At 29.0% G+C, this 27,705-nt stretch overlaps 4 protein-coding genes and 1 long non-coding RNA gene across 5 annotated transcripts in view; 3 read left to right on the forward strand and 2 right to left on the reverse strand.

Annotated features, from left to right (window-relative positions):
- Positions 1 to 5,003, forward strand: part of LOC113384819 — a 27,795-nt gene extending 22,792 nt beyond the window's left edge. Inside the window, exon 10 of the mRNA XM_026622586.1 lies at positions 4,741 to 5,003. Within this exon, the coding sequence (XP_026478371.1) occupies positions 4,741 to 5,003 (263 nt within the window). The remainder of the gene's footprint in view (positions 1 to 4,740) is intronic.
- Positions 5,004 to 6,361: 1,358 nt separating this feature from the next.
- LOC113364165 (peritrophin-1-like) lies at positions 6,362 to 7,840 on the forward strand. The gene is made up of 2 exons (XM_026606646.1): positions 6,362 to 6,412; positions 7,478 to 7,840. Exons 1-2 carry the CDS (start codon positions 6,406 to 6,408, stop codon positions 7,714 to 7,716), a joined length of 246 nt encoding a protein of 81 aa, XP_026462431.1. The 5' UTR covers positions 6,362 to 6,405; the 3' UTR covers positions 7,717 to 7,840.
- Positions 7,841 to 11,300: 3,460 nt separating this feature from the next.
- Positions 11,301 to 12,695, reverse strand: LOC113363478 (ER membrane protein complex subunit 8/9 homolog). The gene is made up of 3 exons (XM_026605980.1): positions 12,405 to 12,695; positions 12,031 to 12,186; positions 11,301 to 11,596 (listed from the first exon to the last, which is right to left on the reverse strand). The coding sequence occupies exons 1-3, from the start codon at positions 12,615 to 12,617 to the stop codon at positions 11,336 to 11,338; spliced, it is 630 nt and encodes a 209-aa protein (XP_026461765.1). The 5' UTR covers positions 12,618 to 12,695; the 3' UTR covers positions 11,301 to 11,335.
- Positions 12,696 to 14,067: 1,372 nt separating this feature from the next.
- Positions 14,068 to 18,569, forward strand: LOC113384827 (protein rolling stone-like). The gene is made up of 6 exons (XM_026622592.1): positions 14,068 to 14,097; positions 14,428 to 14,668; positions 14,910 to 15,057; positions 15,479 to 15,573; positions 15,642 to 15,819; positions 18,356 to 18,569. Exons 1-6 carry the CDS (start codon positions 14,068 to 14,070, stop codon positions 18,567 to 18,569), a joined length of 906 nt encoding a protein of 301 aa, XP_026478377.1.
- A 6,340-nt stretch (positions 18,570 to 24,909) lies between these two features.
- LOC113364213 lies at positions 24,910 to 25,498 on the reverse strand. The gene is made up of 3 exons (XR_003366026.1): positions 25,410 to 25,498; positions 25,246 to 25,339; positions 24,910 to 24,957 (listed from the first exon to the last, which is right to left on the reverse strand). It is a non-coding gene; the product is annotated as an uncharacterized LOC113364213 (long non-coding RNA).
- Positions 25,499 to 27,705: the final 2,207 nt, after the last annotated feature.

Here is a 27,705-nt window from a genome sequence, read left to right on the forward strand (position 1 = left end):
AATAAAGTATGCGTTTTGTTAATTAGGTCATTTTTTCTAAGTGTTTGTACGATATCCAAAAATATTTTATACAATGTAAAATTATAAAATATTAGAATAGAATATAATTAAAAAAAAAACAGAATTATTAACTCATGTCTTACTAAAAAGGCAATAAACAAATAAAAATATATTCAATATTATTGTTTGCGTCATAATTATTATTTTCATTTTCGTTATAATAATGCGTACTCTTTTGTAAAAAACCCCCGATGGAATTTCGATGAAGTGACTAATTAATGATTAATTCTTATGATAATAGGATTTTAATTTTGGGTAAAAATTAATACCATTTTATCATACCATCTAGAACTTATCACTTGCGAATTATACGTTTCAGATAATTTTTATTGCGACTTTGATAATACTGTTCAAGGATCATTTACAAGACAATAAAATTAAATGAATAATAAGATGAAATGATGAAATTGATTGACATTAGAATAAAATCATAGAAGTTAGGTTTAAGTTTAGGTTAGGTAAAAGAGTGCCATGTTATTTAAAACCAACGTTTTTTTCATAAAGTACAAGCAAACTTATTAACTTTTGTAATATAATAATTAATATCATAAACTAAAATAATAGTACATTTAGGAATAAAAATATAATTTTATTATAGTACATTATTCGCACAGCTGAATTAAATTTAATTTTCCAAAAGAATCGAAATATATAGATTCAGCAATTAGCTTTTTTAAATTTTTTATGTGAAGCAAGCATCAATAAATTAATTAGGCATTATTTTTGGGTATGAAGCATTGCGTGCTTTTTAACCATAAGTTTTGAAAATCATTTGTTGAATTATAAAAAAAATATTTTAATAACTAACTAATTACACATATATATATATTAATGTAATTAAATTTGCCTCGGATGATCGACATCTCAGTTATTAAATTTCTAAAAAATATTATATAAAAAAGTGATCACTGACACTTATTGCATTAATTCAATTATGAATTATTTACAAGTTATGTGTTTTTAATATGTATGTTAATCTAATTGTAAAAATTTCAAAACTATCGATGATAACGTAGAATTTTACGTCGAAACGTATGATGTTTTAAAAATCTTTAATTAGTTTTTACTTGACGTTACGACCTCCAAGATTATATATTATATTTATATATATATATATATATATATATATATATATATATATATATATATATATGTTAAAGAAATTAGTTTTGATGTTGAGAAATATGAGTAAGTTCTTCAAGGGCAATACATCAAATAAAAGGCAAAGATTTAGAAGTTACTCTTTAATTTTTTTCAAACGTTTCGACATAGGATTTTATGTCATCATCAGTGGATCTACAGAATGAACATTGCGTAATTATATATATATATATATATATATATATATATATATATATATATATTTCAAAACGAAAACAAAAGATTTATGAAATCTTAAAAATCAACTGTACATTTTTTAAAAGTTTAAACAATTTTTTTTGATCATAACAAATACATTATCAGAGATCAGAGATCACTATGCTAATCACTACACTATCACTATGTAAATATTAAAGATAAGTTCATATATTCAAGCTTAAAAAATGTACATTTTTAAAAACTGTAAACATACTTTTTAGATCTGGAAATTCCTCAAAATATATTATTATATAATATTATAACAAAACCACGTATATACAATTATATATTTGAAATAATTAGCAGATTATTCAAAATAAAAATGAGTTAAAAGAGAATCATTTTTTATAAATTACAAGTTTCGACACTTGATGTGGACCATCATTGCGCAAAACAACCGCGGTAAAGTCAAAAACTTAAAGCACTACAATTAATTCTAAAAAAATATTTTTAAAACTTTAATCAGAAAAAAGAACCCATACCTAATAATTTAAATAAAAACTGAAGGTGTCTTCATTGAGACTTTATTGTAACTTGATGTCTAGGAGGCATTATGTCCGCTCCTCGAGATTTTTATTTAAATTTTTAGTTTTTACTTAAGCTTATAATATATTTAGCCACACGTTATTCCTTGAACTTATATTTTTTATAACAAAAAATAGAATGCAAGAATAGAATAGAATAATAAAAAGTAATGGATCCAATTTTTTCTGAGATTTAAGCCTGTGTAGCAACATTATCTGATTATCACAATGTAATGGCTTGAAATAAATAAAGAAAGAAATAAATAAATAAAAAAATAAAGCAACAATAAAATAATGTGCAAACACATATCAATAATCAATGAATATCAAAGGATTAAAATCGATGCTCAACTTATATGCGTATTCGTTAAATTCGATTTATATGCATTTTTATTCACAAGATAAAGTCCACATATAATCCATTTAATTCCTGATATTTTAATTTAAATTACCGGAAAATATCATTCGATATGGGCTTGTTCAACAAGCTTAAGATAAAATTGCGATTTCTATCTCTAAGATTATCAGACGTTTATAAATACGCCAATAACTAAGAATCAGTATCAGTTAGCATTTAGCATAATTACAAGTAACATATAAGTTAAATTTTAAATTTAATTGCAATCAAAGTGAAAATGAACGGTAGGTAATTGCTTCATTAATAATGACATTTTAGATTTTTTTTAATTTGATTAATTTCATCTGTTGAGACCATTTTCTTAAAACTTGAAAATAATTTTATATATATGTTTAGTTTAATTTTATATTCATAATTATGATCATATATTTTCACGATTAGCTAATTCTTAGATCTTCACAAATCATATTTCAAACTAGTTGTGTATGGCATCGTGCTCTAATGCAAATTGCTAGAACTTCCCGTACTGTAACGAAATGTTTGAGAAATATTAAATGTTTTGAAAAGCAATTGTTTCGTCAACACAAGCAGAAAGTTTTTAGAATCATTCAAATCGGTTGATCCGTGAGCTCGAAAAAGTGAACGAAAAAATTCGGATATACAAAACACACATACACACACATCCATTTTTTCTGAGGTATGCCAAAATGTTCAGAAACCTTCAAGACGCGAAGATATGCAAAAATTTTCATTTTCGATTTTCGATTTTCGACCCATTACTATAACTACCCTACGGGAACTTAAAAATATGTACATAAACTTATATTATCATTTATATACACACATATAAACACAAAAACGCATCTTACGCGAGAAATTGTACAAAATAATCGTCTTAAAGTGATTCTCATCTGTATAATATTTTAGCCCTATAATATATAATAAGAAAAGTTTTGGTTTTGACAAAAACTAACAATAAGAGTGCATATATGTATAACCTAACCGATATATGTTAATAATCAAATTAATCCGCAAGAATTGAAATTTAGCAAATTTGAATTTCAACTGCTCATCTTCTTATATATAAAAATGGATCGTTGAAGTCCAAGGATGGTTCTTACGGTGAGAAAAAATCGAATAATTGCCGGGAAAACTCTAAAAAGCTCTAACTCTAAGACAGCTCTTTTCTTTTTCAAAACGTAGAATCAATCAAATCAATTTGAGCTTCAATTTTTTTATAATGTGTAAATAACTGGTGGACAGGTAAATTGGAGGATATGGTACATGACAGAGAGGAAAACTGGTAGATAGGCGAATATGTAGACAAAAAACAGGTGGACAGTTCAATTGGTAGACATGTAGAACAGGATGATAGGTAAATTCGTAGGCCGGTGAAATGGTAGACTGATAAACAGGTTGATATGTAAATTAGTAATCAAATTGTTAAACAGGTATATTGTTTAGCAGGTCAATTATTGAACAGGTTATTTGGTAGACATTTAGAACGCGATGATAAGTAAATTGGTTGACAGGTAAAATTGTGTATTGATAAACAGGTCGATAGGTAAATAGGTTGACCGGTAAATTCGTAAGTCGGTAGAATGGTAGATTGATTAACTGGTTTATAGGTAAATTCGTAGACAAATTGTTGAATAGGTAAATTGTTGAACAGATAGTAGTAACGTTAAACTAAATGTAACAAATACACATTTTTGTTCAACTTTTTAATTTAAACTAAATCACGACAAAGCGTGAACGGGTACAGCTAGTTTTAAAATAAAAGTTTTCAAATTCAATTTTATACAAAAACGACTATTCAGCACTATGACCTATGCCATATATATGGTCTATAATATTTTAGAATATTTCTTTGAAAAGTAAATTGTTTTATTAAAATTGTCAAAATGTTTTGTATTCGATTTACATTATATTACTAATAGATCGTCCGTTATCCCTTTTTATATTGTTAATTATCTCTGCTCATTGTATTATTTAACAAATTGCAGAATGAATTGAATTTAAAAAATTCAAAAGAATCTTTTAAACTAATAATTTCAAAAGAATCAATCTTTACTATCCGATCTTTACTAAAAGCTAATCAGCTCAAATCCAACTCTCCGAAAAGTTTGTTTCAAAATTAATTAATTTATTATTTTCGACAAAAACATTGACAGAATTTTTTTGCACTTTATAAAGTAATTGGTCGACCTATTATCTCACAAAATTGATCAACGCGAGCTCTTATCGAGTTTAGTCGTTGAGAATAAAACGTCGAAAAATTGCCAAATTTTGGCGCACATACACGTACACGCTTATATACCATAACAATAGAGATGACTGCAAATGTGGAGAATACATAAAAATGTCGGATTTTTCGATAAAAACGTTAGAAAAGTTACTGTAAATTGTAATATTAACATTTATCTATCTGTGTTAAAGCAATCAAGAAAGTTACTTTCCTGGCTCTGTTCCTGGTTGCTCTTAGCAGCCTGGTCGCAGGAGATCAGTGCGCAGGTCTAAAAGACGGAACCATGTTAGCAGACAGTGCGAATTGCGCGAAATTCTACATTTGCGACGGACAACAAGCTTGGCATTTGGATTGTCCAGGAGTTTTACTTTGGAATACCGAAATAGATAGCTGTGATTTTCCACAAAACGTCAACTGTGGAGACAGGCCTCTACCAGATCAGCCGTTGGAGTAAAAAGTATTTTATAAATAGAACTATTAGTTATAAATTTAAACTGTAAATAATAACAAAAAAGTAAAATTGAATATGTTTTACAAAATGAAATTTTATATATTCATTTATATTATTATATTCTAATCATATGCTATTTATTTTTGGCATTATATTACACGTTAAAATAATGTATAATTATTTTGATAAATGTGGAATCTGTTTTATAGAAGAACTAAGTGAAATTATAATAAGATATGTATGAAATAAAGAAAGTGAATTGAATTAAATATTTTTAATTTTGTTATGTAATTGATTCTAGATATGTACAGATATGTACTGAATAGAAAATGAAACTAAATATATTCATACTTTCTTAAATTTTATAATATAATAACGCTGTTTAGAAAACAATCCGTTATATTTTCTTTCTGAATATGATATATTTTTAATTCGTTGCATCATATTTAGATCTTAAAGTAAAGACGGGTATCGCCAATCTTTGAAATCAAGCTGTCCGAGGTGAGAATCGAAAATAGAACTTTTGGTAAAAAGGTCAAAGCTCTTACTCCTTAGCCACGGACGAGCTCAGGGACTTACATAAGATTACAACATTTATTTAAAAAGATACTTATTATTAATTGCATCTGTTTGAACAAACACTTGCCGTTTCAAAATATGGGCTCTTTTATATTCTAAAAAATTTGCATTATTCAAGTTCATTATTGTGCTTACCAATTTAGTTAAAAAATAATTAATAATTATAAAGAACATTCTACTGATTGAGAAATGAAGAAATTCAGATTATTGAAATTTAATCGAATACTATTCTGTCATATTTCAAAAATCATGATGAAATAATATTTACATATGTATGTACTTATATGCAGATTCATTCACTCCATCACCATCGAGCTTATTTGGTTTGGCTTTGTTTAAAAATGTTTGCGTAAGACTATTTCTTATCAAATATTTTAACAATGTCAATTTAGATATTTTGATTTAAACAATGATAAAAAATTAAGAGCAAATTTAAATTAAAGTAATTTATGCATCTAAAATATGGCTGCATCAAGTTTAAGGTAAAATATATATTGCATACTCAACTTTATGTTGTTATTAATAATAAATCAATAATAATAATGTACATTAGGATTTGGAAAATATATCATTTTCTTCCATTGCAACATTTACGCTGTTTTTGATTTCGCATGTTGTGCAAATATTTTGCGTTCAAAGCATATTGTTAATCCTTAATTAAGCACAACATTTAATATAGGTAAATATTTATTGAAAAATTCATCTGCAATATAATTTATGAAGATAAGATATAATTTGGTTATAAAAAGACCCAACTTAAAATTTATGTACGAAATATATTTAAATTTTGTGTGTGTCAGAGGAACAGTTAATTTAAAATAACAAAATGAAAGGTAAGTAGAAGCATTCAATAAAATATGATTTGTAGAATATTCAATACTTCAGTACTATTAGTTACTTAGGAGTTCAATCATTTTAAATTGCGGTAATAAACATTTTAATCTACGGTAATATGATTAAACTAATTAAAATTGCAAGGCCTTTAGGTAAATTGCATTAACTTCCGATATATGTATATAACCGATTATCAAATGTAGCAACTTTTTATAAATAATTAATGCGATTTCTAATTGATATACTTAATCAATTTAATTTATTTAACACATATCATTCCTACAATTTAGGAAAAACACGAGGTAGTTTTAAGTAGAAGTGTGATCAGTTCAAGTCGCAAAATGGAATTTATGTCGTACGGGCAAAGCTCATTATTCCAAAATTGATATTTTTTATAATTAAACCACTTTTCGTAGGCCTATAATATTTTTTAGGTTGTTCATTCAGTTGAGTTCAAGGATGAGCAACCCGCGTCCCAAAAGTTAGTAATAGTTTTTTGCGGCCCGCAAATCATTTATAAAGCAAAATTTTATTCATTTCATTAACTCTCTTCCATCAATAAATTAATTTAAAATACTTTATTTTCTGGTTGCCATAATTTATGAAATATTTACTTTTATAAGTTATCATTTTTATATTACAATATTCAATAGTATATCAAACTTTGTAAATCATTAATAATTGCGGCCCGCCATAAAATTTTAAAAATAAAATGCGGTTAATAATTAGTTTGGATCACTATCTTTCTTTGAAACTCTATCTTTCCAACAATTTGGATTTTAAAATCTGTTCGAGCCCTTATCGAATTTCATCAAAGGGATTTAAAATTTTTGAAATCAGCCGTTGTCGAGAAAAAGTCGACGAAATGTGTAACTTTGGCCCACATATACAAGCGCTAGTATTTTTTCCAAATTCATTATCAAAACATTCATAATAATTTGAAATGTCGTGTAAACAAAATTAGCGAATCGGAATTTCTGGCAAAAACGAACTTCTCCTTCTGAAGAAGATATAAGTAATGCCTGTCATAAATTAAAGTAAAATTTTAAAAAACTTAATTTCAGGAACATTATTAATATTATCATGTCTTGTGATCATGATAAGTGCCGAATATGCTGACGTAGATGTGTGCCAAGATTTGGACGATGGAACTTTTCTTGCTGATTCAAACAATTGCCAAAATTTCTTCATTTGTGATGGAGGCCGAGCTTGGAAAATGTATTGTCCAGGATCACTTTTATGGAATGATCACGAAGGAACATGTGATTACGCACAAAATGTAGAATGTTACCAACCAGAATAAAACATTTTAATATCTGACAGCGATTTTCTGAAACTATATTTCATACTACTGTTATAATAAATTTATCTTCATTGCTCTCCTCCTATAAATTTATTCCGTTTTAATAAAATCAATATAAAGACAATGTTTTATTTTATTCATTGTCTGAACAAGACAATGAGTCTCAATGGTTTCAAGAAATATTGGTGCTTAAGTCATTAATTTGAAAACATCTCAAAAAATTAAAAATACAGTTAGGGTCAATACCATCACCCCGTTTTGGCTTGACGTCAAGGTCTGGGACACCCTGTATATTTCACAGACGATGCTTCGAAATAAAATATTAATATATTTAAAATGATATAGCTTCGAAAACAAATCGTGTCTCACCATTCATCTAAAATTTGTATAATAATGTTATTTGGTGTTCAAACTCTAAATAATCAAACTCTGTATACCAGACAGGGCGAAACAAACCAAACACATTATGGTTGTAGAAAATCATATAATCATAGGAATATGTTTATATATGTTTGCGTCAGACAATTTCTTATCAATTTTTTTTAAGAATGTTAATTTAGATATGTTTATTTATATAATGATAACATGTTAAGAACAGATTTAAATTATTAGTAATTTAGGTCAATCAAAAAATATATATATATATACATGTAAATTATTTTACAGTTTTACAGTTTTTAGGATAATACGATTTTAAGTTGTTATTGATAATATATATTGAAATTAGGAAATAGGTTTTATAACATTTGTTCACATTTTCTTCATAATTTATTTATCACTTTCTTCCATTGGGTCATTTACGCTTGTAAGTGTTGAAATTACTTTGCGTTCAAATCTAATGCTGACCGTATTTGAGCACATCATTTAAATTATGTAAATATAAATAAAAAAAATATGGAATATAATAATTCATAAAGATAAGATATGATTTGGTTATATAAAGTCCTAACTGAAATTATACAAAATATATTTAAATTTTGTATGTGTCAGAGGAAATTATTACCAAGATGCAAAGTAAGTAGAAGCCTTTTAATAATACTTTAAAAAATTTAATATAATAAATTTAAGATAATTTCTCTATACCTACTGTGATACCATTGTATCATATTTGAATATAATAATTTGAGTTGTTTCTACACTATAAATTTTAAAGGAAATAAAAATTATACAAATATTTGCACCAAGGTAAGTGCATAAACTTTCCGATATGTGAAAATTTTGTACTTAGTAGCTGCTAATAATTAAGAAACTGCTGGGCTGACCGTAACGCAATACTAAACAATGCTAGTCATCGAGTTTTAACAAATGGTTTTATTATTTTATGTAGTGGATTAAATTTCGATTAATGGTCCATTTTTTTGCGCTTTTACTTTTTCCAAGTTTATTGTCTAAAGATTCATGATGATTTGAAACGCCGAGCAAACAAGCAGAAGATATAGATAGTACACAATCAAATATATATATATATATATATATATATATATATATATATATATATATATATATATATTGAATGGTAATATATATATGATTGAATGGTATATATATATATATATACTAGCAAACCCGACAAAATCCGTTTCGCCACCAGATGGTTTCGTGAGAAAGATGAAGAAATTGTTTTGTAAAATTTGATTTATTACACAACAGTAATGAATTTATTTCGATTACAAAAATGAAGTGTTTTTTAGTTGAACTTCTCTAAGTAAATGAAAGTGAATCCGCAAATTATCCGTTTCATTGAAGTGCTCTTTGGTAAACCACATTTTTTCGCCAGCAATTTTTGTGTGTATATATATATATATATATATATATATATATCTGTGTGTGTAGATATATGTAGATAATCTATTTGAAATTATTTAAAACAGCTATTGATTATTTTCATTACTTGAATTTTTAATTACGGAGCGTGAAGTTCCAGCAATTTGCATTAAGGCACGATGCCATGCACCACTAATTTTCTTAGCTATAAACCTTGCGGAGCCCGAGACCTTTCCAACGAATGCAAAATTGTCGAAATCGGTTCGTGCGTTCTGGAGTTATATCGCCAGTAAGGAAAACCCGACTTATATATATATATATATATATATATATATATATATATATATATATAGATAATACACAAACAATAACCTTATATTATATATGCATTATATTTATAGTAATGAATCAAAGTTAAATATTGAAAAAAAAAATTCCAGGAGCTTTAATATTATTATCATGTCTGGTGATCATGACCGCATATGCTGATGTGAATATGTGCAAAAATATGGTCAATGGAACTTTTCTTGCTGATCCAAACAATTGCAAAAATTTTATCATTTGTGATGGAGGCCAGTCTTGGATAATGCATTGTCCGGAATCTTCTTTATATAGTGTTCGTGAAAAATTATGCATTCCCGCTGAAGAAGCAGAATGCTCCACCCGAAATAAAATTTGAGATTTGGACTTTATAACTTTTATAACTTATATTTATTTATTTATTTTATTTGAGATTTAGACTATATATCTCAAAATAATTGTTCTAAATAATATTGCATACTATTTCTATAATATTTATTTATCCTTATTTATAGCTAATCTCTTCTAAATTTTTAAACCGTTTCAATAAAATCGATATATGAACAATATTTCATTTTATTCATTGTGAGAACAAGAAAAGTCTCAATGAACTGTTTCAAGAAATATCAGTGCTTGGTGCTTGAGTGGTAATTTTGAGAAAATTTGAATAATATTTGTATATTTTGCATTACAAAGCATATGTATGTAAGATAAATATATGGATTAAGAAAAGTTCTTACAACTTTAGTAAAACCATAAATTACATAAGGCAAACTATTTGTTGACATATTTAAGGCAATATTTTAGTGTAATGATTATTGCTAATATTTGTTCATGACTTGCACACAATTGTAAATTGATATGTAACATAGTTTGTTAACGGTTCACTGGAAATACCGGATAAAAAGATAAAAATTAAAATTCTATAAAGCAAAATGCCTAAACTTAGGCATTCCTAATATGCCTAATATCCTTGACCTGCCTAAATTTAGGCATAATAATATGCGACAAAACCTAGTTCACAACCATAAAATTACATTGACTACACTTTGAACTGCAAGCATGTTGAGATACAAAAAACGTGATATTAGATACGTCTAATAAACATGTGGATATATTATGTGCAGGTATCTCGAAAGCCATTTATAACATTAGAAAAATTATATCAATAAAATAAGCCAGGAACACTCATCTCTCTTACTTTACGTTACATTCTTATAGATAATAAATTTGGTGGTGTAGAGAGGTATGCATTTTAAGAGCAAATATTCAATAAATTACAAAAAGACTAGTTTTCACTATTATTAATTTCCTCATTTTATACCAATAAAAAATCTTCATGTAAAGATAGAAGTTTTACCAGACAACATAATGTATTTAACAAAATAAATATGATACACATGACACAACATAAATTAAGAAATATTTCCAGAGAATACAAAATTTGTTACACCATTTATAAAAGTAAATCAATTGACTTACACTGTATAAAATCGATCAATTAACATTTCATTGGTACCTTGTTTATATACTAAAGTTCATTTAGAAATCATCGTCATACACACAAATTTAAAATTTCTTTTACATTTTTTTCCAGTGCTTTGTTTGTCCAATCGAGTTTGACATCATCTAAATGATTATCAAAGTCTACAACTACATCCTTAATACCTTGCCTCAATAAACTTGAAACTGCTTCTATCGTTTCAACTGGTGTTAACTGTGGCTCTTCAGGTTTATGTTTCCATTTACCATCATTGAACTGCCATACATTTAAAGCTACTTCCTCATTATTATGTGCCATTTTGGTGTTGTCGACCTTAACAAATAAATATTTTCTATCACTTCACTTATTAAATTGACATACTGCATTCAAATATAAGTTTCAGCAAATATGTAAAACACTATTGCTTAAAACCACACATTGAATATCTCTTGATACTATTTGGATACTTCATTTCAGATTCATATGGAGACCTGATTAATTCTTGTAATATATGCACTATATTATGTTAATTGCAAATGCAATAAATGCATTTGATTTAATTGTTCACTAAATAAATAAATAAACAACTAAATAACTTCTCAATGCAAAATAATCTATAAAGTTTCGCACTATCGAAAACATTACTTATAATATGCCATATAAAGACAAAATAAAAAGTACACACAATTTATGATACGTTTAGATAAAAACAATATTCAACATAAATTCATAGCGAGTATTCATATAAAAAGAAAGAGTAAATATACCACTGTCAGCAAAGCGGCACTGAACTGCTCAGCAATTTTTTCAGCAATTTTTAAACTTGATGTCGAACATTTTTCAATTGTATTGTCATTAATACCCTCATTTGCAACATAGTATCCTACTATGAGGAGGCCGTTCTCATTAGCCCAGGAATCTATCTGCATATAAAACATGACAATATAGATATAAGCTAAACAAAGATAAATTAAAGTATGGATGAAATTTAGTTAAATAACTTATTTAGCATCAAACGATACAAAAAGTCATAATTTTCCAACAGAATTGTAGATATTTGAATCACAAAATGAATATCAGTAGTATGGAAAATATTAGGGAATAATTGGTAAAATCTATAACATATACATATAAAATTTACCTGTGATAAGGCAATTTCAACCATCGGAGACACATGTAAACACAAGTGAAATAAAGGAACCGAATCCACAATTTGTAACTCTTTTATCTTATTTGGTTCTTTACATTTTGATGCATCTGCCAACAAAACGCCATTTACAGAACAATGTGGATACTTAGCAGCATGAAATATTATTTTTGAATAAGCAACTGCATCGAATATAATTTCAGCCATTTCATATATGTAATTAAATTTAATTATAATCAATTATTAAAACATGATAACCTAAATTAGATGTCAATTGACTGAAACATCACATTGTACAAGATTTGATGATACGGTGACTTGTGACAGGAGCTGTTGACATTTTATAATTCTTTATGTGTTGCCAACCTTGGTAACTAAGAAACCAAACGAACTTCACTACAATGCAAGTTTTGGCGCTACATTCAAATACAATTTTGACTTTGAATATGAAAGTAAAAGAATTTAAATGAATACAATTTAAAAGATACAGCAAATAAGAAATTAATTTACATAAACTATTGCAGTAACATTTTTGTAGAAAAACATTAGATTTAGATTTTTTTAGATTTAAAATCATGTATTTCATTGAATAGGTTGAATTACAGTTTATAATTAAAATATATGAGTTTATTACTCAAGGGTAATGTACTCTAACAATGTTTATAAATATCTTTTTTTATCTTAATTATCTGTATATATAATATATTGTGAAAAAGATTAACAATTTCCCAAAAAACATCACATTTCAATGATTGCGAAAGTTATAGATATTATCATAACACTTTTACAAAGAAAAAATATATTACAGTCACATTGTTATATACTGCTCATTCTAAATTACAATTTTATTATTATATTATATATTATTGTATTATATAAGATATATAGAAAAATGGATGTATGTGTTTGTGTGCAGATACAAATTTTCGTCGACGATTTCGGGAATATAGTTCAACCGATTTGATTATTTAAAAAGCATTCGATTCCTATTGTTAAAGAGACAGGCTGATTAGTTTTTGGACAAGGCGGTGAAAAAAGCCATTTGGAAGTTAAAAATGATCATTGAACATATGCACATCAAACGATTTTTTTTAAATTTCAAAACTTTAAACGACTTTTTAAAAAAAATAATTTTTCTGCAATTTGCCTTAGGGCACGATGCCATGCACTACTAGTTAACAAAATAATATATTATATACAGAATAATGTATACAGATTAGGCGAAAATTTCAAACTATAAAGATAACAGAAATTCGATAAAATAATTTATAATATTTCAATGTAATTAAAATAATTAAATACTAAAACAATATAAAACATGTAAAACTACTAGCAAGTATTAGGTACTATTGGAAAGACTAAACTACAATATTGAAACGTGGAGATATTTATATATTACAAAATCACAATAATAATATTAAACTTTTCATACTTTCCAAATATTCATTAATTCAGTAATAATAATTAAAAATGAAAGGAAACATTTCTTTCACAAAAGTGGTACGAGTGTAAGTTATACGAAAATGTTTTGGATCTCTTAAATTTCTAATGGCAAAATAATTTGCACATCATTTTCTATTTGTATTATAAAAACAAATGATTGCTTATGTCAAATTGTTAAAAATTTATTTATTTTTTATATAAAATAATACAAACAATGCCAACTAAAAAGAAGGATAAATTGAGAGTAGGCAGGATATAATTCACTATCCATCCAGCAAAATTAATATGTCGGAGCCTGCAGTAAAGCAAAATTTTTGTACTCGTTGTTGTGAGTGAGTGATTTTAATATTAAATATTTTTTATTATTTTGATAATTAATAACATGAATTACGTGTAGTATGTATGTCATATGTATATGTATGTTTTAGGGGCGCTCTTATTGAAAGCATTTTCGCAAAAAACCTACAATTTTGAACACAGAAAACCGCACGTATTTTCACAATGCCAAGTAAATATATATTTTCTACGGACAATTTTCAAATTTATATTTATTTTATAATTTATTCCCTTGCAGTGGCAGCGCAGCGCAAAAACCTCCTTGTATTTTTTACTCTACCGATTGTTGCACGTCTTAGGCTGCTTCTTCATGCTGATCATCTCTCTAGGAAATATTGGCAGGGATACAAAGCCTTTGCATTACCATTTAAAATATCCATGTTATTTAACTCATTGGGGAATTGTCTTATGTGATATTCAGTCTGTTTTGGCACTAATTCTCGTCGGCCGCCGTTTGCATCTGGATCGGCAATTTGGAAGTAGGTAGATGCAGGTAGTATTTTGTCAAAAATTTGAAACCAAATTCAAGATAATGATCTGATCTGAAGACTTTGAGAGAAATTAACAGAAAAAAACTGACCAGTTTTGAATATTAAATTTCAGCATTAGATATTTGTAGCAGATTAGTACAAGGTCTTATTGCCTTACCACGAGTAATTTTCTCTGTCTGACCTGTATATTTATCTATAATTTTTAGTCATTTTTTTATTATAATTTTAGATAATGCTGCTGATCGTCATTTACAAAATCCAGTTAAAATGAACTGCTTGACCAAGACATATTGGCTTACAAATACTTTGGCGACAGTCTCATCAATTATTATAACATGTTGCTATTGGAGTTTGATTTTTGATGCAAATCGATGTAGGTTGGTACGTTTCTCAATTACCTTAATTATCTACCTCCTTAAAATAATAACATAAACTATGAGAAATATAAAATTTCTGTATAGGCAATAACAATAAAACAAGAAATGAACGGAATGATATCAATTACTCGTACATTTATAATGGCTAGAACATATTCTTTAAAATAATTTTTTCTAACATTATGAAGAAACTGGGTAAAAGAGGGATAGTTTTATTATATTATCATCTTTTAATCCAAAAAGTTTGAACAAGAAACGCTATATCAAATAAAACTTTTTTGACGTTTTGGATTAAGTGAATTAGTAATGATGATTTTTACACTAAATGACGATTTCGATATTGACCAAAACGTTTGGGTCTTATAAGAGATGTTATATACGTATGAATTTACCAATGAATATTTATTTTTTATATTACCAGAGCAAAGAAACTCGCAGAATTGCTGTACATAAATTTACATCCTGATCTTACGGCTGATCTGCTGGATCCGCGCCTAGAAGAAACTACTTGCGAAGGTATCAGACAGTCAATACATATTCTTTAAATGTAAATAAATTTGTACAATATTTTATTAACATTTCAGATGACAGTCTAGATTTTATAACAGTTACAATTCATATATTCAATTTTATATTGATGATGATTGATTTCATCGTGGTGGCACATCCCTTCCGCTTCCTTCATATATTTTGGTCGATGTTGATGGCCGCTGTATATGAATTGTTTAGTTGGGTTTACTTCATGGCAGGAGGAACAGGAAGGTAAAGGAAATATTTAGAATATTATTTCAGAAATATCCAGCATATTATTATTATTCTATGAGCTAAATTGAATTTTAAATTAATCAGATTAAGTATAGTTACTTTTTGATCGTTGGTGTCTCAATCAAAAATCAATGGTCCAATTTAACTTTGAGCAATTATATTGTGAAATCCAAATCAATTATATCACAACAAATACCACATATCAAATATACCACTATCTGACTACGTTCAGTGAAACTTCCAGCCCATTCATCATTGATGAAATGTGTTTTTTGGTTGATTTAAAAAATTTGTCACCTGGTTCTTTTTACTCTATGCGCGAAGAAAAATGGGGCAGCCAGGCGGCAAAAAGATACAACGTCTTATTTTTAATTCAGCAGTGGTGAAGTTAAGTGATTAAAGAGATTTTAGGAAATAATTCCTTCAGTATTCAGCTATTGCAAAATATAATGGGTACATTTTTGCAAAGATGACACTGTGTATTATCTTGATCTAGTATTTGGGCAGAAAATCAGCAGATTTGGAATAGCTCTTTATTCAACTTATCTATTTTGGAACATCTCTTCTCAACTTAATTTACTTTTTTGTTTACTATTATATAATGTTCGAACTTTAGACAGGGTGAAATGGAAATTGGAAAAACTCTCACACTCTTCCCTGAATCGAGTTTGAGTTTAACTCAACTCACAGACCTGCCTTAGGGCAGTACTACCCATTAGTTTAGACAGGGTAAAGGCCTATCAGTTGATCCTTTTTATACCACCCACATTTAAGATTTTATATATGTTTTATAAAAAAAACTATTGAATTTAACTATACATCTTATAAAAAAATTATATAATGTATATTTAAAATATATATTAATGTCTCGTAAACTAAACCGCAGTGCTCATACCCATAAAAACTAACAACGAAAGAAAATACTTTTTTTGTGAATTTTCAATGATTGCTGTTTATTTCTCAATAAGGTCGTCGCAAGAATCAATATGGTAGCTGATTATACATCTTTATCACTCTACTTTCAAATATTGTTATTAAAAAAGTTTTATCATCACTTGTTTTTTGAGATATCGTTGGGGGACCTTTTTACCTGTAAGCTCCGCTCTACTCTAATAACACAGGCCAACAAAAAAAAGTTTTTTTTTTGTGCCTCAAATGTTAGAGCTGATTCTTATAGTATTTTGCGCTGATTTCAAATCTGCAAACCATTTTTTTGTATCAGCTCTAGTTTTTGAGATACAAAGAAGTTGCCGAAACCAGGTCCATTTGAGGTCGTCACGGAAAAGAACTTTTCACAGTGTCAACTAATGTCCCAACTAAGGCCGAATGGGTCTTGTAAGTTTGTATGTACGAGTAGTCATATCTCATTAAAATAACATTCGGAATTGTATTACTCTTTTGTACTTTCGTTCCTTATATTAGGTGTGCAACTAAGTTCTCGCTGTTTGTCAGTATATGGCTCTAGCAGTAAGGGTTGGTCGATTTTGACAAATCCAAAACGTCTTGAAGCAAACTTGGAGTAAGTAAACAAACTGCTGCGACACATAACTGATATCGTTTTTGCATTATATACTTATGGTTAAGAGTTGAAGCCAAGAGACGTCGAGCGTCGTCTTTTCGCCTGTAAACAACTGCTCCAGCGGCGTGAAAAGAAGAGGTTCTTCATCACATCGTGACAGGTGATAAAAAATGAATACATTACAGCAATCCAAAGACGAGAAAATCTCGGTTCGGCCGAATATTCACTTCGAAGGTTATGCTCTACATATGGTGGGACCAGGCCGGTGTTATTTGTTATGAGCTGTTGAAACCGAGTGAAACCATCACTGGAGAACTGTATCGAACTCAATTGATGCATTTTTTTATAATAAAGTTACATTTTCATCGAAAAAATAGCGAGAACTTAGTTGCGCACCTAATATCGTAAAATATATCATATATATCGTATCTTGAAAACTAAAGCTCATAGAAAAAAACCAATGTCATTTTTGAAATCAGCGCCTCAAATATACTTAAAAACAGTATCAAAATCGTTTGCACCATTTTCTTTGTTGACCTGTGTAATAATTAAAAACTGTCATAGACTTATTTTATAATCAAAATATATATAATTCTATAATAAGGTATCAATTTACTGCCTTAATAGCCCAAAACATTGAATATATGTAATATAATAAGGCATTTCAAATAAAAGTATTGGATGATTAATGATCAATACTAATAATTCTTTTAATATTCAAATGAGAATTGACCAAAAACTTCTATAAGAAGTTTTATTAGAGAACTTCATAAACCTTTTCTTATTCGAGTAGAATGTAAAATTGAATCGCAATGATCTTAATAATTTAGTAAATATGACCTTTTCTTATTCGAGTAGAATGTAAAATTGAATCGCAATGATCTTAATAATTTAGTAAATATGTCTAAGCCAGTAACTACATATTGCTGCACTTGGTCCTTCATACCGTCATTAAATTATAATAACAATAAATGAGTCAATACCTCATTAATTAGTATTCCTCACCATTCGCAGGGAACTCCTACCATTTCTTTATCCGACTTTGGACTGGAGGAAGCCATTTATATCTCTTGGATATTGTGCTGTCGGAATATTGACCTATGCCATGGTACACATCCTTGTATTCTTCATGTCGTGGACAAAAAGAAAACTGTACATTAAAATTGTACAACCACCATCACCAAATCCTATACAATCTTCGTTGCTGTCCATAAATGCCATGATTTGAAATAGACGTAACATTTTTTTAGAAGAAGTCAAGAATTGTATAAAAAGGCATGAATTATAATAAATATAATACCTTGGTTTATAATAAATATTTGTTTGTATAGTGGAAGTTCAAATTTGTAAACTTGTCTAATTTATTTTTAGTATTTGTTTAGTACACCACGCATTTTGTATAAATATTTGACAATTTAGTCGTTTTTTCTTTACTGTATTAATATATATATATATATGTATATATATATATATATATTTGTTTTAATAAGAATTTGTTTGTTATAATTGCTTTTTTATTTTTGTAGTATTGACATTATTTGAAGCTAGGTATATTTGTCAATAAATCCTTCGCTATTGTGCATGAACTTTTTAATATAAAATATATTCTCTGCGAAAACAATATACATGATATCCCAGATCTTAACGTCAAGCCAGAACGAGGTGTTATACTATAGTGTTGACCTTAAGTGATCTAAAAAAAAACTAGTGATGTGTGGCATCGTGCCTTAAGGCAAATTGCTGGAACTTCCCAGCATACCGTAACGAAATGTTCGAGGAAAATTAAATGTTTTCAAATAGACTATTATAAATACTCTGTAAAATTGTCTAATATTCATAGGAGAGTTATTTATAAACTGAATTACAAAATTATTATTTTTTATTTAAAGTATATAAGCGGGCTTTAGAACTTTAGCCAGTATTAAAATTAATTTCTAAATTATTTTCGATATACAAAAAAAAAATTGAAAAAAAATTTGAAATATATAATAACTATGATAATGACAGCGTGATAAAGTAAGCGTTGAGTATTTGTAAAACAATAGTATACATAATGCGTATAATAGAGAACGTAGTGTAATTGAGTAAATAAAGTGATCAAGAGAACATTGTGTTTATAGTAAATATAATAGAGTTAACAATTCAGAAGTGGGATTTCTCAAGGATTACTTATGGATTACCAGGGATATACATAAAGATATTTTAGAGAAGAATCAAAAAGTGTGAGATTATGTTTGTGACATTTCAATAACAAAAAACAATATGAGTGAACTACAAGAGTTATACAAAATGTATTTGGAAAGCAGACGCCGAGAAGATGAAATGTTGACAATGATGATATCGATGGTTCGTGACGAGAGAGTGAAGTCTGGTGTAGTGCCCAATCATGAGGTATACAAAATGGTACTGGGAAGCGAGATCGATGATTGTATTGTGCCAATAGAGAAAGAGCCAACAGGAGTGTGCTATGAGGAAATGGAGAAGGTAGATGATGATGATGATGTAGGTGCAATAGAGTTAGCGCTTAAGGAGACAATTGTTAGGGCTGAGACAATAAAAATTCCATTAGAGGCAAATGCTTTAACAAAGACCGCAGTAGTGGCAATGAGAGGGGGTGAGACCATCATACCGATACTGAATATATCAAATAATGAAACAACGGTTGAAAAGGATTGTAAAGTTACAAAATGCGACGAGTGCCATGAATGTGAACAAAACCAGGAAAAATCAAATGTAAGAGAACTAACAATGGATACAATAAAATTAGATGATGACATACCTGAAAAGAAACTACAAGAATTTGATTATGAGGTGATTCATCGACCAGCAGAGAAGATGAGACATGTGCAGGATGCTCTATCCCGAAACATCACAAATGAAACTGAAGAGACAGAGTGTGCGGATGGACTTATAGTATTAAATAACTATTTAATAGAAGAAGACTGGTTAACCACAGCGCAGAGAAATGGAGAAAACTCGAAGTGTCCTCTTCCAAAGCCTAAATGTGAAGAAAAACCGAAATGTGAAGAGAAGCCGAAGTGTCCACCGCCAAAACCAAAATGTAAGAAACCTAAATCTAAGTGCCCACCACCAAAACCAAAATGTGAACCAAAGTGTAGAAGAAAACGCACCAAATCTGCCGACTTTCCCAAGAAACCTAAGGAGGATGACTGCAAACGATCCAAATCAGCGGGAGATAAACCATCATAGGACGCTGGCTGCAAACCGGAGATGCATATTTCCAAGTGCAAGAGAAAAATCAAGTACCGTAAAGCCGGCAACAGACGTAACTGTATACTTGCGCAACCTGCGACTTGCGCACGTATTTTGTAGCGTCTGTGGAGTGTTTTTTGCGCAACTTGACAGACTGGTGCAAGCGAGTAGGCATGAGCACTTTTTCATTATTTTAATTGCGCAATCATTCAAGTCGGCAAGTTCATTCGTCGGCCGCGTGTGGCAGCACATGTTTCATTTTAAATTTTACTTTGTAGCGAATTCATAATACAAGTTTATGAAGTTATCGATAATTAAAAGTTATTAAATTAGCCCTCTGAACACTTTGAATTCTCTTCTGATCCTGTAAATACATAAATTAATAAAAAAAATATATTTTTAGGTTATGTTTTGACATTTATTATTTGACATTTGTGATATGCTTGCGCAAGTACTTGAACATAAACTTGAACCGTCTGTGGGCGCTGTGAAAATACGCCTGGTTGCGCATTCATTCAGTTGCGCAAGTATACAGTTACGTCTGTGGCCGGCTTAAGAAACCTGTCTCTAATTTGCCGCCCGGAAAGGGGCCGCCAGAATGCCCCATAGGCAACGAATCGCCGTGTCCCAAAAAGAAGCCTAAATCCCCTTGCCGCAAAAGCAGATCCAAATACAAGAAACGCTCCAAATCCGAATGCAGTGTGGAGAAAGCCAAGTGCCCATCCAGATGCAAGAAGACGACAGTAATGATGACAAATCTAATAACAGTGACGAAGAAGAGGAGACAGAAACGGACAATCACACGTCCTAAGAAATTCGAAAACTACATTCTCGAGGACGAGAATTGATCAGGATAGCCGAATATTAACTATGATAATGACAGCGTGATATAGTAAGCGTTGAGTATTTGTAAAACAATAGTATACATAATGCGTATAATAGAGAACGTAGTGTAATTGAGTAAATAAAGTGATCAAGAGAACATTGTGTTTATAGTAAATATAATAGAGTTAACATATAATAATTTTTTTTCACAAAAGCCAACATGTTTTTTCAACACAAGCAGAAAGTTTTTCAAATCTTTCAAATCGGATGCTTAGTTTTCTCAAAAACTGACATTTTTTGCACATGCAGCTCTATATCTCTGAAACGGCTGCACCTGCATCTGCCAAAATCTAACCACCACTTCTTCCATCATTATGAATCGAATGTTTTTTGGATCATTCAAATCGGTTGATCCGTACTCTTAAAAACTGTCATTTTTAGCATTTTTTGCTCCATATCTCCGAAGCCACTGGACCTGTCATCTTCAAAAACTCTGTACACCTCCCTATCAATAGGAATCAATTGCTTCTAGAATTTTGCAAATCGCTTCATCCGTGCGCTCGAAATCGTCGACGGAAAATTGTCTCCACACATACACACACACACAAATTTATTCTTAGGCATGCCAAAAAGTTCAGAAACCTCTGAAACCTAAAAATATGCAGAAAATTTCATTTTCGATTTTTAGCCCATTACAATAACTTACCCTATGGGAAGTTAAAAAATATCTCATGTTGTTTGGAAATTATGAGCTTTTAAGTTCAACCTAGAGCTTTGGTGAAATAATGACCATTTTTCGGTTGTTTAGTTAATTTTTATTAATTTTGTTTATTCAAACTTTGCAACTGTAACTATGAATCACATTTTTAGGGCCACAGTAAAAAATAATAATACAATTGCCGCAAGATTTTAAGAGTTGAGTTTTTTGTTCAACTATGAATTGAAATTTTTCAGAATCGATCGACTTTGAGATGTCCCCTTTAAAAAAATGACCAAAGTGGGTTAATTTAATCGGGATTGTAAAATGGTGAAAACTTGATAATTTCATTATTGAAATAATCGAGTAATCTAAAAATGACACGAATAACCTAACTACAACAAACAAAAGACCTAAGTTGAAAGATTTGTGAGACATTTTTTAAATTTTTTGTTCAAAATTCTTTCTAATAACTGGATTAATTCTTGTTAAAAAACTTTTTTATTTATAACTGTATACTTATATACAGAACTATATTTTTAAAATATTTCAATAACCAAATTCAAACAACTTTAGACTAATGCCAGCAAAAAATGATGAAAAAAGTTGTCCATGATCACAAATGACACATGTTCTCCGGAGCGAAACATCAATAAACGGCAATGAAAAATTTATTTTTAATAATAATTTTCATAAAAACGACAATTATATATTACCTTTTGAATTATAGTATCTATTCAAAATATTTGATCCTGCTGTGATACTGGAAACTTGTAAAATATAACTTGTAACTGTGCAAATTTGATACAAATATTTATAAATATATACAAAGGTAATGTATATTTATGAATCATCGCTCTTTTTATAAATTTCCTATATCTTATTTGAAATTGCATAGTGCAGTAGTAAGAACCATGGCCTTGCTACCATAAAGGTTCGAGTTCTAATCCTACACTAGGCACAACTGATATCTAGCATTAGCGATATCAGTTTTCATTAAAAATTAGTTGTGTATGACATCGTGCCTTGAGGCAAATTGCTGGAAATTCTCATACTAAACTAAAATTTTGAAATTGAGGAAAGTATCTGTAAGTATTAGAATATAATCCATTATATACAGGCAGTCATCTTTAAGTGAACTTAGTATCCATTTTATTTGCGATTGCAATGTGTGCCCTTCGTCATCTTTATAACAAGGTTATATTATCATGATTGAGTACATTAATCCAAATATGTCCACAAATCCTCCATTAAAACCTAAAGAATCATAATTTAAATATACATTTACTGTGTAGCCGTTCTTATTATATAAATATAGAGAAACCGATAGTTGCATTACAGATAAAAGTCGACTTAATTTGTGATTATTTTCTAACTAAAATTCTGTGCAACATTAATAAATTAGGTTAACAATCGAGAATAATTACCTCTTATGATATTTCTCCTGACTGATTGATAAAATCATAATAAACTTGAGTAAAGTGTTAGAATATAATTTAGTATATACAGGCAGTCATCTTAAAGTGAACAAGTATACATTTTATTTGCATTTAAAAGTGTGCCCTTCGTCATTTCCACAACAAGTTTATATTGTCTTGAATGAGTAGAGTAATCCAAATATCTCCACAAATCCTCCATTACACCCTAAACAATCATGATTTGATTATACATTCTGTGTAGTTATTCTTATTATTAGTAATTACGCAAATATAGAGAAACCTTCAGTTGTCTTACTGAAGGGTCTAATATATACAAAATGTTTTTAGATGAATTAAGCAATAGTTAATATAGTCACTGTATTAATGTAACAGATTTCTCTACTATTGCAGGTAATTGAACACAATTCATCAATAAATACAACATTTTTAATTAAAATGGTAGTTGAACTGACATGACAGTTGACTGAAAAGCCTTGTGCATTAATCGGTATTTATCATATCCTGATTAAAATATTTGAAGTTTTTATTAAAATATTTGAAGTTTTGATACAAACACAATTACGAACAAGATGTTTTGCATAGTTTCAATTATGTGGCACACTTCACTGCTATCAGTTTACATGAATTTAATTTTGACGTTTAAAACTGAAAGAATAACAAAAATTTTGTGGTTATATATTTATACAAATTCAAATTTGTAAAAAAATGTGTGGAAATCGGTTGCCAAAATTGTATTGCAAAGTTATTGTGCCAAGCGTATTGTTTTTAATCATTTTTACATAGTGTCATTGTGTGGTTTTAACGAATTTATTTTAAATTGCTTGTTTCTGTTTACTTTGAATCCATACAATTGATTGTTGTGCAGTGACTAATTACTAACGAATAGTGCTTAATTAGTAAGTTAATTACTAACGAATAGAGCTTAATTAGTGATTGTAATTAAGTTTTTTATAGTTTTCAACATGTATATGAGGTATTACTCATGAAGTTTGATTTAAATCCTAATAATTGACAAATTTGAGACAGCCCAGACAACACAAGACATCCTGGAAAACGTCCACAGGATATCCACGCGCGGACATTCATTGTCCCTGCGATAGCCTTACGGATATCCCGCTTATCCTGATCTTATCCGAAACATGTTAATATGTCGCACCTATGGGACGTTCTGTAGGATATCCCGCGCGGGATATTCCGGACATGAATAGGATATAATTATGGAATTGTTTTTTACTTTTTAGATGAAAAATAAATTTGGATTAAAAATAAAATAAAAGAACACAATTTCACAAAGTAAACTTTTATTACAAAATAACAAAATCCTGAGATAATTTTATAACAAAATTTAATATATACAACTTTAACTCAAAATAACTTATTTTACAATATTAAAAATATAATTAATTCGGCATTCAATCCTAGTTCATGGTTGATTTTCTCTCCTGAAATAGAAAACAAATGAATAAATGCATATATATGTATATATATGAGTAAGTTCTTTAAGAGCGATACATGAATCAAAATAGACAGAGATTTATAAAATAATCTCTAATTCCAAATATATCGACACAATTTGATGTCATTACGAGTGAATATTAAACTTGGTTTTTTACATCTAAAAATGTGTACTCAGCACAAATTTTGCACTAACATTGATACAACTAACCAGTCAATTATCATGATTTTTTTGTAAATAGGAAAAACATATAGTACACATCTCACAAAAATACCTTGTATAATATTTATTGGCACGTCGCAGCCAGCTTTTTGCAGCCTCTGAAACAGTAAACTATGTCTCATGCGGCAAATTTTTCAAAGCAATTCCTGGAATTAATTATATATTAGTTTAATTCATAATTTACAACACATCATAAGTATAAGATATATAAATTACCTGTGATGACATCGCAAGGCACTAGATCACAAAATTTATTTTTGCCCTTTCCTCGTCCCTAGCAAAATTCTTTGTCCAAACCATCATCAAAATGGATTTTCATAGATGGACTCTGATGGCTAAATACAGAATATAAAGAGAAAGTTTGTTTAGTATATGATAAAGTTAACAAATAAAAATAAATCTATATAAACTTTTGATTACCAATTGTATTTTGATATCTTTGCTCAGAAGAATAGCCTCCATAAGTTGAAGCTCCTCCAACAAACATAGTGGAGAGCATTTCTTCTTTGTTATTCTCTTCAAACACAGCATTTGATGCAAATTAGGCATGGCTGCTGGATAAGCTGGCAGGGTAGAAATGTCAGCATTAAATTAAAAATTCTATTTGTACTAGTAACATAGTATTTCAAATAACAGTATACATAAAGCTTTAATTACCATCGTTTATATCTGCCCCCCCTTTCAATATGTTGCTGCAATATTTATAACACACGCGAACATATAATTATATAGACCACATAACATTTCCACTATTATTACTCAATTTTAGAGTATTTTGATAAATAATATTAATTATTTATAACACACGCTCATATAATTATATAAAACAAATAAAATTTCCACTATTATTACTCAATTACTCAAAAACTATGACATATAGCGTCTATTGATAACGCGTAAACCTTAAAGGACGCTCCATGCCTACAGCCTACAGCCGACGCGACGGCGAAGAGAAAGGGACAAACATATACGTTTAGAGGTCTCAAGCCGTGCGCGTATGAGATCGACATGTCGTGAACCGTTCGTTATACCTGCTCGAGTCCTTTGGTTTTGAGACGTCCCGTTGCATATTCATAGGATATTCATAGGATATCGCGATATTAGGAGATTGTGAGGACAAGTGGGACATTCCCTGGCATGTCTTGTGCTGTCTGGGAGGGGTTATGTTTTCTTCCGGAGGCTCTTTCACCCACGGGAGCACCTCCGTGAGTAGCCTCCAACCCGCATATATAAGGCGGTGCTAATTAGCACGCAGCTCATTAGCGTGTCAGCTCCCGAACAGTGAACATCTCGTAGTGCAAGTGCAATAAGTGATCAAAATGAACAATAATTATTTTACAACCAAGTAGTGTTTATAAAGTGTGTTCCGGTATGCAGTTTACACATATAAAAGGTAAGAACTTTTATTTTTTATAATTTTGCTTAATTATTAAGTTTTATTTGCACAACAAGTGACACCGTCTGGTACTGATTTGTAAACAATGTTTACATCTGTAAAAATATCATAGGCGTGCTTTGTTGTTGATTTGCAATAAATTTATCACATATTATTTATTATTATTGCACTTTTACATAATATTTATTGAGATTTTTGCGTTTTTTCGCTATTTAAATTTTGTAACATTTGCAAAATCCAAGATGGCGGACATAACCACCAACGGTGGTTTTGTCCTGTTTTAAATAATATAACCGTTTTCACGGCGTATTATTGATGAAAATTCAATAAACTTTGACCTGATGTATCCATTTACATTAAAAACCTGGACCTGTACAGTTATTTTTTTGCAAAAAAACAACGTAAAATTCTTCGGTCTTGAGCCAAAACAAAACGGCGTCTCAACTGTCAATTGACCAAAGTTTGAATCGCATTTTTAACATTACAATCGTATTTGCAACGCTAAAACTCAATATAAATCATTTGTATTTAACAGATTTAATTCATTTTCGAATGAAATTTCATATTATTGTTATTAATATTTATTATTTACAAATTTTCTGCAAACTATTAACAAGCCATCTAGCGGCGCATTTGCAAAACAAGATGGCGTCCATTGCTAACTTCAGTTCATCTCCAAACCAGTGATAATTGATTTAAATACTTAAATTATTATTTATTCAACAATTATAAATACCTTTATTCTACTTATTTTCACATATTATTTTCAAGTTACATAAAACAATAAATATAAAATGGAAATGACATAATTCCATCATGTATTTATTATTTTATATGACTAATATAAAATTATAGTAAATATATAAATAGTTATTATTTTCCATCAAATCTAATGTTATATTTTTCATTATTTTCAGATTTTGATATGATCTTATCACTTTGATATGATCTCATCACTTCGAGCACACATCACTTCTAGTTTGCAGAGAGATGCAGATTTTGCAGATATTTATAATATTGCAGAGAATGGGCGAAGATGCTGCAAAGTAGGATTTTTTTTATTTACAACTTATGGGAATTATATTATTTTTTTTACTTAAAAAAATAAATAATTTT

The sequence above is a fragment of the Ctenocephalides felis genome, unplaced genomic scaffold (assembly GCF_003426905.1).
Source record: "Ctenocephalides felis isolate EL2017-DRISC unplaced genomic scaffold, ASM342690v1 CF-g0.4_SCAFFOLD_00845, whole genome shotgun sequence".
In the NCBI taxonomy this organism is placed as follows: Eukaryota; Metazoa; Arthropoda; class Insecta; order Siphonaptera; family Pulicidae; genus Ctenocephalides; species Ctenocephalides felis.